Consider the following 17,280-nt stretch of genomic DNA (forward strand, 5'->3'; position numbering starts at 1 on the left):
AAAGACTAGGCTCGTTTGAGATAAACTGCGCCTTGCCTATAAAGTGGACGAGAGCAGGCGGCAGCAGCAGGGGGTGGTGACAAAAATCCACTGCCAAGTCGGACAGTTTCCAGCCAATTCCAGCAGCCTTCAGGCTGAACAGGAAGTCACAGAAACACTGTGGTCCGATTCCGATTTAATAAAATGTTATCAGACCCATATATCAGCTTGTACACAGTCTCAGTAGTTTTAATTATGACAGAGTAGCTCTCAAAATGCTCTACATGCGATCTGTTGCTGATTTTAATTAACAACAGATTTAGTCCCTCTGACTTCTAAACATCACTATCAGACACACAACATGTTGTTTGTACAGAATAAGCCTTTAAATCAGACAAATAGCAGTTAAAACCCCTCCAATTCAAAATCAATAAAAAAATTATAAAAAACGTCATCATGTTGAGTCGATTCTGAACCAATCAGCTGTTAGATCAGCTGAGAGGCCGGCGTTTCCCATCATGCCCTGGGTCGCCTGGGTCTTGCAGTCGGTGAAAAGCAACTGCGCTGCCTGCGTCTCAGGACGGCGGCTGCCTTGATCTCGTGAGGTTATCGTTGCCCACGTGTGCATGACATCAGAGCAAGTCGGGATCAAGTCGGACACAAATCTAACCGGCATGCATTGGGCAGCGATCGCCGGTGATCGATTCAGCGCAGACCTGGCTCATCTCGAACGAGCCTACTGTAGATATGTTTTTCCTGCTACTTGCGATCTATTTGGAGACGAACAATCAGAATTGACCTTTGATTCTCCGATTGGTTGGTTTTGTGGCACACTTGTAACGCTGTGAAAATTTGAGCGAGTGTGTCTAGAGCTGAGTGCGCAGAGTGAAGAGGTTGAGAGGGAGGGAGACATGACCGGAGCGCAGCTGCGTCTACTTGCGAGCAGAGAAAGACATGCAAATACATTTACTGTGCACGCAATAGGTTTTTATTTCCTCAAAATAAATTATTATTTGCGAGTGTTAATTTCTGTTAAAAATGCAATGTAATGTGCTTGCAAAATATAGTTCTCTGTGCTCAAAACATACAATTACTCGCTCAGGAATGAGGCACATATATAACACCAAAGATAAACGGTCCAGACGGTCAAGGATGAATTTAACTTTTCAGTTAGAGCAAATGTTTTAGTAAAATACATTTTTGAAGAATTATTTTAAACTTTTAGCTGAGAGACCCTGGGAGGATATCCCCTTCTGATCTGATAGGGGATACCAGGAAACTCTAACTCTGTGATTTTTAGACATATGAGAAGTAAAACCTATTTAATATTGATTAAATATTTTAGCAATATGAAAAATGTATCAGTCTGCAGAAAAATCTAGTAGTAGTAGTCCAAGTTATTCTGGTGTGGTTACCTTCTGAGAAAATAGATGGACTGAATCCATGGTCCAGTATCTCCCACAGTGACTCCTCTGATGACAACCGAGACCTAGAAAGACCTGAGTGGGGCTGTAGCCCCATGTCCATCAAGCGCTGTGACTGGCTGATTGTGTTTTCTTTGTTCTTGGAACTCTGGAGAAGAAGAGAGCAGGAGAGTAAGTTTATTTTAAGATGTTTTACTTTCAGATTGTGTGAAGTCTGGAATCATAGAGATACCTAATTGTATTAAGTAAACTGGGCAGCTGGATTGCTATTGCTTATCAATTAATGCAATATTTACTCTGCTGTTACCTCAGGCCTGTCTGTGGCTTTGTGCCCCTGGGACCAAGGGTTGGCAGCTCCTTCTTTGGCAGGACATCTGTTGGTGGTTCCAATTAGGAGTTGTTCAGCCAAAGTGCAAGCGCTCTGCCTCAATGCGTACTGCAGTTCCTGAAGGCACAAATACATTGACCCAATGTATTGTATAGTTGACCCACAGTGCTCTCTGGAGGTAGCAGAGAGAAGTACTCAACACCAGGATCATTATTACTCTGAGGCGCTTCTCTTAGTGGCTGTCTGTGGTTTTGGAGCATAAAGACCGGAAGCAGGGGGAAGCAGCTAGTCTGGCTCTGTCAGAAATACACCTCCCAACACCAACACTAAAGCTTACAAATAATCACGTTGTATTCTATTTGTTCAACTAGTACATAAACTGAAACATAAAAATTACACATTGTTGTGTTGGGGGGAGTCATGTCTGTGTTTTGATGAACAGCAGTTTATAAGATCAGCACTTCTGTGTAGCATCCCCGCTGGTCGCCTAATAACCTCACATTGATGACAGTGCCTAGCTGTTCACCAAGCAATAGCTCTAGCATGTCAGAAAAAAAAAAATTGCCATTTTTACATTAGTTTGTGTACAGATTAGGCAAATTATTATTATTATTATTGAGCTTTATAGCTGTTGCTACTTTGGACAGAGCTAAGCTATGTATGAAAATTATCCAATTTTAAAATTCCTAAATACAAATACAAAATATTTTTAGCTTCAATTTAGAAAAAAATATTGCTCAGAAATTGAAAGTGAATGGATGTGTTGAGGGGTTAAACTTTTTGGATGTGCACCAAACAAAAAAAAAAGACTCCGACCACTGAGTCAGGCTACCATCAGTACAGGTGCTGCAGTATTTGCATCCTGAACTCAAATTATGACATCAAAATGGGAAACAACAGGGGAAAACAAGATTCTCATCTTGCTATTACCACTCGGGCACTTAGTGAATCTGATGAGGTACAATGTGAGGGTGACAGATGTCAATCAATCAATCAAATTTGATTTATAGAGCACTTTTCATACATGTAAAATGTAGCACAAAGTGCTTTACAGTTAAAAACAATTGCCTCCCCACCACATAAATGCATCCCCAGACATCCACAGACACACACCCACCACCAACATCCACACACACCCTCTCTCAAACACAAAATAAAACTAACATGTGGCTGAGCACGGAAAAGCTAAGTTAAAAAGGTGGGTCTTGAGCCTGCTCTTAAAAATCCGAACATTCTCTGCAGCCCTGAGGTCCTCCGGCAGGCTGTTCCACAGACGGGGGCCATAGTACTGGAACGATGCCTCTCCGTGAGTGTGTGTCCGGACTTTGGGAATAATCAAAAGGCCAGTACCGGAGGACCTCAGGGTCCGCGAAGGCTCATAGGGTAAAAGCAGTTCCGAAAGATAAGAAGGCCCAAGACCATTAAGAGATTTAAAAAACAGTAAAATAACCTTAAAATCGATCCTGAAACACACAGGGAGCCAATGTACACGAGCGGCTGAGTTCTGTAACAGTTGGAGAGGGAAGATACTCTTTTTGGGAAGACCAGAAAGCAGGGCATTACAGTAGTCAATGCGACTGGTGATAAAAGTATGCATCAGCGTCTCCGTGTTCGCCCGAGAGGGAATAGGACAGACTCTGGGTATATTTTTGAGGTGATAAAAACCTATTTTAGTTGTGTATTTAATATGTAGGATCAACCCAAACTCAAGTCCCAGTCCCAGTCAAAAATGACGCCCAGGTTTTTCACTTGTGATGATGGATTTAAGGAAAAATCCTGCAGTTTGGTTTGGGGTTTCTCTCTCTGAGCCTCAGGACCGATGATTAAAACTTCAGTTTTGTCCTGGTTAAGCTGTAAAAAGTTTTCTGCCATCCAGGATTGTATATCTGAAATACAGTTAAAAAGAGCATCCATTGGTCCTGTCATCAGGAGACATGGAAATGTACAGCTGCGTATCATCAGCATAACTGTGAAAGTTGATTCCATGCCTCCTGAGACACTGGCAAGAGGTAGCATATACAGATTAAAAAGAACAGGGCCTAAAACTGACCCTTGAGGCACACCACATGTCATTTCATGGATTTTTGAGGCGCATGTATCCATAGTTACCGTAAATGTTCTGTATGTGAGATAGAAGGTGAACCAGTTGTGCCCAATACCAGAGAGGCTGACCAGGTGTTTGAGTCTGTTTAAAAGAATAGTGTGGTCTACTGTATCAAAGGCTGCACTTAGATCCAGTAGCACCAACACTGGGAGTTTTTGTGAATCAAAGTTAGACCTGAGGTCATTTAAAATCTTCAGCAAAGCTGTCTCTGTACTGTGATTTACCCTGAGATGCTTCTCAAGGACATTAAAATTATTTAACAAAATCATTGAGTTGAATAAAAACAAGTTTTTCAAAAATTTTACTTAAAAATGGTAAGTTGGATACTGGTCTGTAGTTATTAAAAACATTACAATCTAAATTGCTCTTCTGCAGAAGGGGCTTCACCACCGCCGTTTTAAAGGCGGCAGGGAAGACACCCATCTGAAGAGAGCAATTCATCATGTTTAAAAGCTCCTCTTTAAAAAAGCCATAAAATGTTTTAAAAAATGAAGTTGGGATTGGCTCTAAAACACATGTGGTGGGTTTCACTGTGGAGAAAAGCATTAACCAGGACAAAGCTGTCCAGTGTTTTCTCAGGTGAAAGCACACATTCAGATATATTTAAAACTATATTTTGAGAAGATAGTTTGATTTCATTATTTCTCCACGGGGGAGTAGGTTTGGTGAATATCTTTTTTGTTGTTAGTGGAGCAGCAGAATCAAGGCTTGATTTAAGTTTACTGTTAAAATGTTCAATAATAAAATCACAGGGTGCAGGTAAAATCAGAGGACGACATTTATCTAAAACCTTGATAAAATTTGCAGCCACTTCAGAGGTTAGATAGCGTTTCCTCACAGTTCGCACCGAGGTCTCCTGCTGAATATAGTGGTCGGAGACAGCCAAGTCGACAACAGAGGACACACACGTGGACAAGCCATAGTTAATGACAAGATCCAGGGTGTGTCCTCTGTTGTGAGTTGGCTGTGTGACGTGTTGGGTAAAATCCATAACATTTCAAATATTTAAAAATTCCTGTGAGACAATGTCTGAGATGTTATCAATGTGTAGATTAAAATCACCGGCTAAACTTATCTTTTCGTAGGTAGTGTGGATGATGGAAACAAATTTTGAAAAGTCATTGATAAAAGCAGCACATTTTTTGGGTGGTCTATAGACAGTGACACATAAAGTTGGGGAGCTGCTAAAAACAATGGCGTGATATTCAAAGGTGGTGTACTGATCAAATATAATTTGTTTGCTGGTGAGTGAATTTGTGGTTATTGAAGCAGTGCCACCACCTTTGCTACCACTTCCTACAGAAAATAAAAAAGTTAAATTTGGTGGGGAAGCCTCGGTGAGAACAACTGTACCCAGCCATGTTTCAGTTAAAAATAAGCAGTCGAGTTTATGGTCTAAAATCAGATCATTAATAATAAAAGACTTATTTAAAAGAGAACAAACGTTTAAAAGAGCCATATTAATGGTGACCAGTGAAGTTTTAACTGTTGGTGGTTGACATGTTGGAAGAGTTCTGAGGTTATTTGTGTTTACAGTGTTAATAGATTTATATGAGTGTTGCTCTCTGATGGTGATAATAACATTGAATAAATTAATTGTTTGAGGGAGAGTTAGATCCAAGTCCAGTAGTGTGAGGGTGACTGTTGGTAATGGAACTGAAAATGTAGGAGCTGGGACCTGGGTGACATCAATCTGTGACGACTGGTCAGCAGGTGAAGTGAGTTTGGCATACGGCGGCCTCGGGTGTTGAGATGGAGCCCGTTGTTCGATGTCTCCTCTCCCAGAAGACATGAAAATTGTCAATGAAGCCCACGCTGTGGGAGATACAGGCTGAGGAGAGCCAAGTGTTCAAGCTCAGCAGTCTGCTGAACCGGAGTGCACTAAAAAGGTGGAGGAAACAGCTCAGATTGCTGTTTCTGTGTGTCATTGGTGCCTCCATGAATGCCTCAACTCTGTTGAGATGGGATCTCAGGATGTCGGGGATTTTTACCGTTATGTCATTAACAGTGGCACCCGGGAACAACAGCGTGAGTGCTGCCCTCATCCGTACGTTATATGTAATATATAAGTGCCAGGGGGCGACCTCTAGCTCCCCCAGTAGAGTGTGCGCCCCATGTAGGCTGAGTCCTTGGCAGCAGCCAGGGTTCAAATCCGTCCAGCAGCCCTTTGCTGCGTGTCGTCTCCCTCTCTCTCCCCTTGTTAATTAAAGGCCATAAAAAGCCCAAAAAATAAAAGATATAAGTGCCAATCTGTGTGATATAGAAAAGCCTTTGAAGTAACAGGGAGAAAGAAGTAGTTTATTGATGAAAGATTTAAAGAGACTCTTGAATACTGAGTCGGAGCAGATACCTGTGTGGTGAGCTGATACTGCAGCTGTTCCAAAGCAAACAGCCGATCATGTTGGTCTTCTTGTTTCTCGGTGGAGGTGTCCCTCTCTGGCTCCACTGGTTCTGTAAGACACACAGGTATCTGGAGGACTGTGGTTGCTTTCTATTCTGCTAACTATGCTTCCTACTGTCCTAGCTCCTCCATCCTACAGCTGCTGACACCGAAATTCATCGAGATCCGCCCTCATCGAGCAGGTTCAAATCCCTTAGAAGGGAAGAATCAAGGGGAGAGGAGGCTCCCAATGGTTCTAGGAGCAAGAAACAACAGGTGTATCCTTTGCAGATTTTTTTTCCTGGATGGCAACACCCATTTGATTGGAATCTGATTTGGTCAGCCTTTACTATAATAAAATTGCAATTCTAAATACAGCTAAAGTCCTGTACAGCTGCAACGTTTTATATATTAATTTTGTAATAAAAACCCTGAACGCAATATGTAATAACTTTCTCAGCATTTTGTTCTCCTTTTGCATCACCACAATTCATTGTAGGCCTTGTTAAAAGACTCTACAACCATATTATTATTAATTCCAAAAGCAGGACATATTTTCTCATTCAGTATTCACTGTAAATTAGCTAGCTTCTCAAATAATATTCAAAGTAAGGAGATTAATATAAAACCTCTAACCTTTATGCTAACAGCCACAGCACTAGTGGTTCATTAGCTCACAGTAGTTACCAGACATATTAAATACAACTTTTTAGTTTTTCTATAAAGCAAAGATCTTTAGTTGCAGTGTGCCAAGCCACTAGATGGAAGGCAACATGTTGAAAGTAGGGTTCAGTAGCAATATGGAAATACCGTATCCTGGGGTATTTACAAAAAGCAAAGGAATCTTTATTACTTATTATTATTATTACATCATTAAAAAAATATGCTGTGTAATGTGTGCATTTTTATAATAAATGCCTTAAGCCACGTTCACACTAGACGCGTTGCGTGAACATGGTATGCATCTTTTCATTTGGTCCCATGTTAAAGGGCCTGCCAGATACTGTAGTGTGTTGTTTATTATTATTATTATTATTATTATTATTTCTAACATGTAAGCCTAAGCTGGTTTGAAATAATGAAAGTAAAATAAATGTTCATCCGAGCAGTTTGTTATAAGAAGTTGAAAGGGTTACTTTGAAATAATGTACTGTTCCATATTTATATTGGAACCATTTTCTTTGTCTTTTTTCATACAAAATTTGCAAAACCCTGATTGCTTAAGGCAGAAGTGTGTGTTTGTGTGTGTGTTTGTGTGCGTATGACTATAGTGACACAGTGACAATGAAAGGTAAAACTAATCTACTGAACAAATAGTATATTTTGAAAGTTAAAGGCGGGGAGGAAGTAGAAGGATGCCGGTCGGGCCTGCTAGCCTGGCTAACGCAACTAATACACAGTTCGCCACTGTCGGAACTCCTATATTCACCTACAATGGATATATATGCTACAAATACACACATAATGGATATATATGCTACAAATACACAGGGAACTGCTGCTTGATGATTATTACCGAAGCCGGGCTGAACACACTCACTCATCCCAGACGGCAGCTATCAGCTAACAGGGTAGGTGAATTTAAACAATGTCTGAGTTGAAAACGCATCTTGTTGTCATGTAAGGGCCCTGTTCATGTTGCACAGACATTTTAATTGCATTTTGTGTCTGTTAAGAGGCACAAAGGCACTCTTTATGTTATGCCCCCAAAACTGCCGTTTTAGCTAACTGGGAGCTCTCAGCATTAGCTGCAGCAGCTCTATGTTGCTAGCACCGATTCGGCTCGTTTCTTTTGCTATCGACAGTACTCACATACGTATAGCGATCAAGATTAACGTAAAAATTGCCCGGAGTTCTCCTTTAATTTTGAGTCACCGTGAATTATGCTAGAATTCATAAAATAAACATTATAATGTTATAAAAAATTAATGAAGACATCCATTTTGGTTGCTTATTACATAATGCACCATATGTTTACATTTTCGTATTGCATTCAGGGGTTTTATAACAAAATGTAGCAGATTATTACATAATGCGGGTGGGTGTTATTACATTATGAAGTGAATATTTATTACATTGTGACATTTTATCTTATAATGCATTGTTATTAAATAATGCTTTTTTTTTAAAAGTCCTATAACATCATCCTAAGATGCCTAGCTGTTTCTATTGGTCTCTATTGTACATTCCGTTCTTGCATCATATACATTATGTACAAGGAGGAAAAGACACTCAGTGAGTAAGACAGTGAGGAAAGCAAGGAGCCACATTAGCAAAAAGGAAAGCACTGTCTAAGAGAATACAAATTACCGATAAGCATAAAACTATGACAAATGAGGCTGGCAAAATATTATTAACACTTTCAACAATGCAATAAAAGTCAACAAGCACAACAATCTACAGCCTTTACAATGACCACAGATTTGAATCAGGACATATGTAGTACAGTGCCAATATAACGGAAACTGAACATTCTAAGCTTAATAGGGGTAGGGTTTAATACTGTTGTTGTCTTGGATTGCACTGTATTTAGCTAGGTAAACCTAATAAACTAGCGAATCTGAGTCTCAGTAATTTTTTTATGTGGTGGTTCCTCTGGTTTGTTGTGTGGAGGAGGATAGAGAGAAGAGGGTTCTGCAGGCCCTGGATGCACTCTAGCTCCAAGTGAATTAAGTGAATGCTAAGGACTTTGACTTAAGACCAGGACAAACACTGCTAACATGACGAGGACACCAGAAGAATCTCAGTGGCTGGACTGTCAAAACATCTTTGCAGGTAGTCAGCATGAGATATTACACCTTAAGGTCTGTGCTAGTACACCTTAAAGACCCCCTCCCGTGTGACTGGAGTGGTGTATGATGATTATGACATCACATGTTACAGCTGTGGGGAACACTACATTAGTGAAACAGCAAGGACCCTGGACAAGAGAACACATGAACAGCAGAAACACACAACATCAGCTGTCTGTAAATACCAGATCAAAGGTCAAAGACCCTACCTATATGACCACCTGTTATCAAGTTGTGGATCAACAGTTAATCTCCAAGCCTATACAGACTACCTCCAACAATACAAAGATGCTCTCATCACAGTCCTGTTATCCTTCTATTCAAAGCTCACACACTCTGGATCCAACAACCCCAAGGCTTTCTTTTCCAAAATAAACAAACTTATTAAAGGGGTGATAGAATGATTTTACAGGGTATTTCACACTGTTCCTTAAGGTCTCCTAATAGGGTATGTAACATTGGTTGGGCTGAAAATTGCCCGAATGCTATTTTATGGGCCCTTAACTACCCTGTGAATATGGCCCTATTTGTAACAAGAGCTTTTCTTCCAAATGTGGTTATGCTAGTTAGTTGAGATTTGCCCGTTTTCAGAGGCAGTTTGAAATTGAGATATTTGCAGAGGAAAGAGGTGTCAATGGGATTTTGAGGTTCTATGTATGTCCTATTTACCCACCAAACTGTCGTTATTCAACTATGACAAGGTAAAATTAGTTTTGCATTCTATCACCTCTTTAAACACAGTGACACTACCGAATCCTTCGCAGTCAACAAGTGCAACTCTTTCCATTCAGTTGGGTACAGAGCTTCGCATGAGCACGGGGTTGTATGACTGTCAATATAGCCTGCATCTAACGTTAGCTACTCCGCTGTGCTGTGAAGTAATGTCTGGCTATGTGAGACAAGCGTCTAGCAATATTGTTGTGGATGCTCCTTCAGCGCGCTTTGGAGGAGGGTCTGGCAAAGCGAGACTATGGATGCTACAGTCTCAGCCTGACAACCTCTGTGAACTTCGAGTCTGGGGAGAAGGGAGCGGGGGAGACGACTCTCTCCAGTATTTTGAATTTGAACTGCAGTAGCTATTTTAAAAACTAGCTGTCAGTGTCATGCTGTAAACCACACACCAAGTGAATAATACCACACAGAAATAATTTTGCAGTAGCTTACTGTAATATAAAAGCTGCAAAGTATTGACGTTACCAGCATATAGAAAAAGGCTAGGCTAAGCTAGTAGCCAAAATGTAGCTTTAGGGTTAGACACTCAGCACTCAAGCAAGAAAATATACAAAACATGTTCTATGTGAAATCATAAACACATTTCTCATATAAAAATAAACTCAAACCTTGTTTACTTTCCAGATAATGTTAGTTGCTGGTTTTACATTAGACGAAGAGCGAAGAGAGTCATTTTGCACTTTCTATCATGTTCCCTTGTGTCTTATCTGTTATGTGTTAGCTAGGTATGGAATGCCGTTTTATTCAATATTAAATAAATGAATAAATACATTAATAAAGAAATATGCCTTTGAAATACATCATGAAATAAATAAATGAGGCAATACATAAATAATTAAATAAATGTAAATATTCATATATGAATCAATTAGTTAAATAAATATATTAAAAGGTTTTACTTTTAATTATTTCATGGTACTTTTATTTCATAAGTCCATGTTTATTTTTTCAAGAGACTTTTATTTCATTAATCCACATTTGATTTCCCTCTCTATTTATTTCCATTGCTCTGTACCCAGCGCACAGTCACCTAAACTGGGGTAGCCCCGCGAACTGCCGGTCGTGTTGCTCCGTTAGGTCAGCGCTAGTTGGTGGTCACTCTCACTTCGCCAGCCTTTTTTTGCCCATGGCTCTGTTCTGAATGTGAGTGATAGCCACGCCCCCTGATTTGCATATAAGAACTGAAAATAAATAGAGAGGGAAATCAATAAATGTGGCATTAGGAAATAAAAGTCCACGGAAATAAATAAATGTGGATTTATGAAATAAAGGTCTCTTGAAATAAATAAACGTGGACTTATAAAATAAAAGTACCATGAAACAAAGTCCGAGCAGGATTGCGCACCGCAGCAGACGCCAAAACGGAGGCAGTGCCAGGTTAGGTTATAGCTAAATGTTCAAATAAGATACTTTTAATTATTTGGCTGTTATGAGTTAAGTTGAATGAATTTCCACACGTTTTTTTCCACACGGGATATTAATGTATGAAATAATTACGGTTTACTATGCCATGATATGAATTATTGAAACACGTATTACTACTCAAATGTATAATGAAACTCGTTAAAATGTACATTTCGGTGTTATTATGTTTTTCTAAAGATATCCTAACACAACACATAATACAATATCGCAATTAGGTATGTATCATGAGAGATTATAGAATTTGGAATCTGGCGGTCAAAATGACCGCTCACGGCAGTTCTAGTAGTTATGGGATTCCGGCACTTCTAGTGTTAAAGGAGAAAAAGGGAAATCATTATAGATGGTTTATCATTTTCGTTGTTCAAGATACTGCTCGTTCACCTTCCAATTATGATAAACTATCTCATATTTTTGACTAGGCTAAATAAGCCAACATATCAACAAACTATCTACTATTTTCAACATATTAGGTCATAGTTTTGACCTTAACCAAAACATTATTTTGTCTCATGGATTGTTTTCTTGTCCCTGTAGAAATGTGTTTATTTATGTTGAATGGACGTATTTGAGCAGAAGAGGACCATAAAGTGCTCTGATATTGGCGAATTTGCGTTTCTAGGATGGCGAAAGAATGTCCCGCCCTTATCCACCTCTGATTGGCTGGTACCCGCTGCCTTCGTTTGTTGGATTGGTTAGGTTTAGGCATGAGGAAGGAGATTGGTTAAAGTTAGGGTGAGAATACCAGAGTAAGCCAATCAGAGGCAGGGTAGGGCGGGATATGGCTTTGCCCTCCTAGGAAACATAAATTTTCCTCCGTCTGTGCGTCTTCTTCTGGACTGGTTTAAACCGACAGAAAGCTGCCGGAGCTTCTGCTTCTGACCTGCGGGGAGAAATATAGCCTTCACCCCGCACACAGTGAGAGTTTACCCTCACCCAGCTGCAGACATTCACTCCCAGTACTATGTCCACTTTCTGTGTGCTGAGCCTCAGCAAAAATGAGTGAGTGCAACTTGTTTAGCCATATTAAAGCAAAATCAAGATACTATGACACTTCTAGCGAATGTTACCGTTGTTTGTGCCAGATTGCAATAGTGCTACATTGATGTTACATTGACCAATGAAAACACCAACACACTTAACTTTTTAAATAGTTATCAGGCTTACTTATAATCTTTTAACATGTTATAGATAAAATACACCACATACAGTTCTAATATCCATGTTTAACTATACAGATTTTTTTGTTGTGAATTTCTGATTGGGCGGGCCAGCTGTCAATGTGTCCAGGCCCGCCCACAGCTCCGCGCCTGAGAGCAAGGAGGTAGGCCTGGCTAACTCGAATCCTTTTAAGGATTCGGGTTATTCTGAGTCATTCACTGAAACTGATCTGGGTTATGCGAGTCACTTGAGTCAGTATTGATCTATAGGCAAGCCGAGGTGAGCTTGCAATGTTTCGGACTGTCTGCTCGACCTAATTGCATTTTAACATACTACATTTATACACCAAACCTACAGTATGCCTAGTTAGGCTACATGCAGAACATTGTATGTTATTTCAGAAGTGAAAGAATGGCTTTTGTTGTTGATTTACTTTATCCTGAGCTCGAGGAGAGGCTTCACTTGCTCGTTTGCTATAGATCCATTCATAGCCGGCTGATTTGCGCAATTGACTGACTCGCACGAGCGTCGACAACTCATGAGTCATCGAGGACTCCTGAGTTGTCTGCGAGGCCAGCTGAGGCGAGCTTGCAATGTTTCGGACTGTCTGCTCGACCTAATTGTATTCTAACTAGGGCTGCAGCTATCATTATTTTAGATTATTTTAGTAATCGATTATTCTATTATTCCATCAATTAATCGAGTAATCGGATAAGAAATACTTATACAAAACATGTTCTATGTGAAATCATAAACACATTTCTCATATAAAAATAAACTCAAACCTTGTTTATTTTCCAGATAACGTTAGTTTCTGGTTTTACATTAGATGAAGAGCGAAGAGAGTCATTTTGCACTTTCTATCATGTTCCCTTGTGTCTCATCTGTTATGTGTTATCTAGGTATGGAATGCTGTTTTATTCAATATTAAATAAATGAATAAATACATTAATAAATAAATATGCCTTTGAAATACATCATGAAATAAATAAATGAGGCAATAAATACATAAATAATTAAATAAATGTAAATATTCATATATGAATCAATTAGTTAAATAAATATATTAGAAGGTTTTACTTTTAATTATTTCATGGTACTTTTATTTCATAAGTCCAGGTTTATTTTTTCAAGAGACTTTTATTTCATAAATCCACATTTGATTTCCCTCTCTATTTATTTCCATTGCTCTGTACCCAGCGCACAGTCACCTAAACTGGGGTAGCCCTGCGAACTGCCGGTCGTGTTGCGCTAGTTGGTGGTCACTCTCACTTCGGCCAGCCGAGGCGAGCTTGCAATGTTTCGGACTGTCTGCTCGACCTAATTGTATTCTAACTAGGGCTGCAGCTATCATTATTTTAGATTATTTTAGTAATCGATTTTAGTAATAATATTCTATTATTCCATCAATTAATCGAGTAATCGGATAAGAAATACTTTTGTTTTATTGAAGAGCAGTAATATACAATAGTTTGGTTTAATTTTCGGAAAAAGCTAAATTTTTATTGCATACATTGCTTACAATATCATCTCTCAAAAAACTAAACATTAAGTGCATTTAAGTGCCATATTACATTGTTTTTAAAGAAAACATTTTCTGAAATGCAATTAACAACCTCAAACTAAAGCATACATTAAACATACATAAACATTACCTTAAGTTGTGTACTTAACTTTCAGAACTACAAGTTTCAACCTGAGACTGATCTGTATATAGGCCTATATGTAAATATTAGTTATACTCAACCTATTTTTATTTATACATTTGATTACAATGTCACACAGCTCTGTTACACTTGTGCTAGTAGATCGTTGATCAGCTGTTTCTCCATGAAGAGAGAGAGTTAGAGATAGTGGTGCGCAACAATCAGCTGTTTTTCTGAAGGGATAGTCAACAAATCGTCTGTTTAGATCAAATTGTGGTCACCACGTATTTTCTTGTCTTTGTTTTTGGTAGTTGTTGTGTTTGGTGTAGTTTCATCGTCCATACGACGATGAAAAGTGATTTACTTTTTTCGGGTCCGCTTCGTGGAATGGATGATTAGGTTAGACTCAATGTTTTCTGTTGAGATGCTGAAGCATTGACGTGTGCTATTACTGTGGTAAGCTAGTTTGATTTTGCAGTAGACGCTGTACAGAGTTTTTGTTTTAACTACGTTTGAACTGATTCCAAACTTTGGACACTTTCTGTCGTTTTCTCCAGCCTGTCTCTTCTCTTAGCCCCTCACTATTAACGCTCTTCTCTTTGTAATCTGCGCTGTCAGTCTTGACTCAAAAAGGTTTACAAGGAGGTGGAAACGCCCTTCCTCTGATGTAAAACCAGCCACTAGTTGAAAAAGGAACAAGGTTTGAATGTATTTCATATGAGAAATGTGTTTGTTTTGTGTTTAAGTAAATGTACAGAGCCTAACATTAGCTAACTGGTAACTCAGCTACAAGCATAGACTTATTATGTAATTTTTCTTTCAGTGAATGATGCATTTTTTATGCCTGTTGTTTATTTTTGATAATGACAGGATTATGAGATATTTTTCTTTGTTTCTCACTCAGCTCTTATATGTTCATGTATACGGTAACTGTTACTGTAAATATTTCAAATAAAATCTCTATAGACCATCAGTTTGAGAGTTGGCCATTGCTATCTGGGGATGCTAACATTACACAACCCACTAGCCTAAAATCAATATGAGATGCTAAAACTTAGTTGTTAAATCCTACTTGCTTTTTATTGAATTTATAGTTTGTTTTATTAACGTTACCTTTCTTACATTTTCTAATGTCATTTTTAACTGTTCGCTTAGTTTCTTTTTAATTGAATGTAATGAAAATTAAGATAAGTGCTTTATAAATAAAGGTATTTTTATTGTTGTTGATGTTTTGAAGTGGTGAGTTTACATTTCACAGCAACTTAATGCAGTATTGTCTGTGACTAATGATTTGATCTACTGTAACTAGCATATGTTGAGAGTAGTTAGCAGACTCTAATATTACCATGAAATGTAATAGAAACACGCAGTTTTGCATTTTGCAGCACTGATCTTTGGTTATTACACAGACTACCAGAAGCATTTCCAGGTAATCTCTGCACCTCTGGATGTTTTGTTTAATCTAATATTACTATGAAATAAAATAGAAACAGGCAGTTTTGCATTTTGCAGCAACGATTCATGGTTATTACACAGAAACTACCAGAAACATTTCTAGGTAATCTCTACACCTCTGGGTGTGTGTCAGGGCCGGATTGGGACTCATTTTCAGCCCTGGAGTTTCATGCCTTAGACCGGCCCACTTTAGTTCACGACTGACTATATTAAAATAATGTAATTAAAACCTCAGAATATAAGTCTGCAATAGGCGCACTGTTCTCTACAGCCTTGTAATTCATTGTATTTTTGAAAAATATAATTTCCAATTCAGTGCAAAAACAGTAGCCTAAGTTTTGCTTCACAGTGAAGATAGTTTAGAACAGTAAATAACAGCCTCCACAGGGATGCACGAAAAGCTCCGCCGGAGGTGTGAGTTGAAAGTCTGTTGGACAGGGGCCTCCTCCAGACATTCCCAATTTACCCACACTACCCGTTTGGGCTTACCAGGTCTGTCCAGAGTCTTCCCCCACCCCCTGACCCAACTCACCACCAGATGGTGATTGGTTGACAGCTCCGCCCCTCTCTTCACCCGAGTGTCCAAAACATACGGCCTCAGATCAGATGAAACGATTATAAAATCGATCATTGACCTTTGGTCTAGGGTGCTCTGGTACCAAGTACACTTGATGAGCATCCCTATGTTCGAACATGGTGTTCGTTATAGAAAATCCATGACTAGCACAGAAGTCCAACAACAAACAACCACTCTGGTTTAGATCAGGGAGGCCGTTCCTCCCAATCACGCCTCTCCATGTGTCTCCATCATTGCCCACGTGCGTGTTGAAGTCCCCCAGCAGAACTATGGAGTCCCCCACTGGAGTCCCATGCAGGACTCCACTCAAGGTCTCCAAGAAGGCCGAATACTCCGAACTCTTGTTTGGTGCATATGCACAAACAACAATCAGAGTTTTCCCCCCCACAACCCACACGCGTAGGGAGGCGACCCTCTCGTTCACCAGGTTAAACTCCAACGTAGCGGCGCTCAGCCGGGGGCTTGTGAGTATCCCCACACCCGCCCGGCGCCTCACACCCTGGGCAACTCCGGAGAAGAAAAGAGTCCAACCCCTATCCAGGAGTATGGTTCCAGAACGAAGACTGTGCGTAGAGGTAAGCCCCACCAGATCTAACCGGTAGCGCTCCACCTCCCGCACAAGTTCCGGCTCCTTCCCCCACAGAGAGGTGACATTCCACGTCCCCAGAGCCAGCGTCTGCTGCCCAGGTCTGGTCCGTTGAGGCCCCTGACCTTCACTGCCACCCGTATGGCGGCGCACCCGACCCCAGCGGTTCCTCCCACAGGTGGTGGACCCATGGGATGGAGAGATGGATGCCACATAGCTTTTTTGGGCTGTGCCCGGACGGGCTCCGTGGCAAACCCGGCCACCAGACACTCGCTGACGAGCCCTCCATCTGGGCCTGCCTCCAGACGGGGGCCCCGGGCTTCCTCCGGGCAGGGTCACTCCATCTCTTCCTCGGTCACTCATAGGGTTTTTGAACCATTCTTTGTCTGGCACCTCACCTCCCTGCATCCCTGTGGAGGCTGGGGGCAATGAACCCGAGTAGACAATGTTCAAAGTTTCCATTGCTGAAGCTGCGGCGAGGAGCTGTGGTCTTAGGTGCCTCAAGGGGCGGTAACCCACGAACACCGTGGTGGACACCGGTGGTCAGGGAAGCCGTCCGACTGAAGAAGGAGTCTTTCCGGGATATGTTATCCCAGAGGACTCCGGAGGCAGCTGCAAGGTACCGAAGGGCCTGAAGGGCTGCAGCCTCTGCCGTGGAAGAGGCAAAGCAGCGGGTGTGGGAGAAGTTCGGAGA

General features: G+C 40.4%; 1 protein-coding gene across 8 annotated transcripts in view; it reads right to left on the reverse strand.

The window, feature by feature from the left end:
• The window catches only part of ccdc57 (coiled-coil domain containing 57), a 97,405-nt gene that overhangs the window by 10,177 nt on the left and 69,948 nt on the right, over nt 1-17,280 (reverse strand). For all 8 annotated transcript variants that reach the window (XM_078279917.1, XM_078279924.1, XM_078279922.1 and 5 more), the window contains 3 exons: nt 6,186-6,286; nt 1,711-1,848; nt 1,395-1,551 (listed from right to left, as the gene is read on the reverse strand). In XM_078279917.1, the coding sequence (XP_078136043.1) occupies nt 1,395-1,551; nt 1,711-1,848; nt 6,186-6,286 (396 nt within the window). The remainder of the gene's footprint in view (nt 1-1,394; nt 1,552-1,710; nt 1,849-6,185; nt 6,287-17,280) is intronic.

The sequence above is a fragment of the Sander vitreus genome, chromosome 21 (genome assembly GCF_031162955.1).
Source record: "Sander vitreus isolate 19-12246 chromosome 21, sanVit1, whole genome shotgun sequence".
NCBI lineage: Eukaryota > Metazoa > Chordata > Actinopteri > Perciformes > Percidae > Sander > Sander vitreus.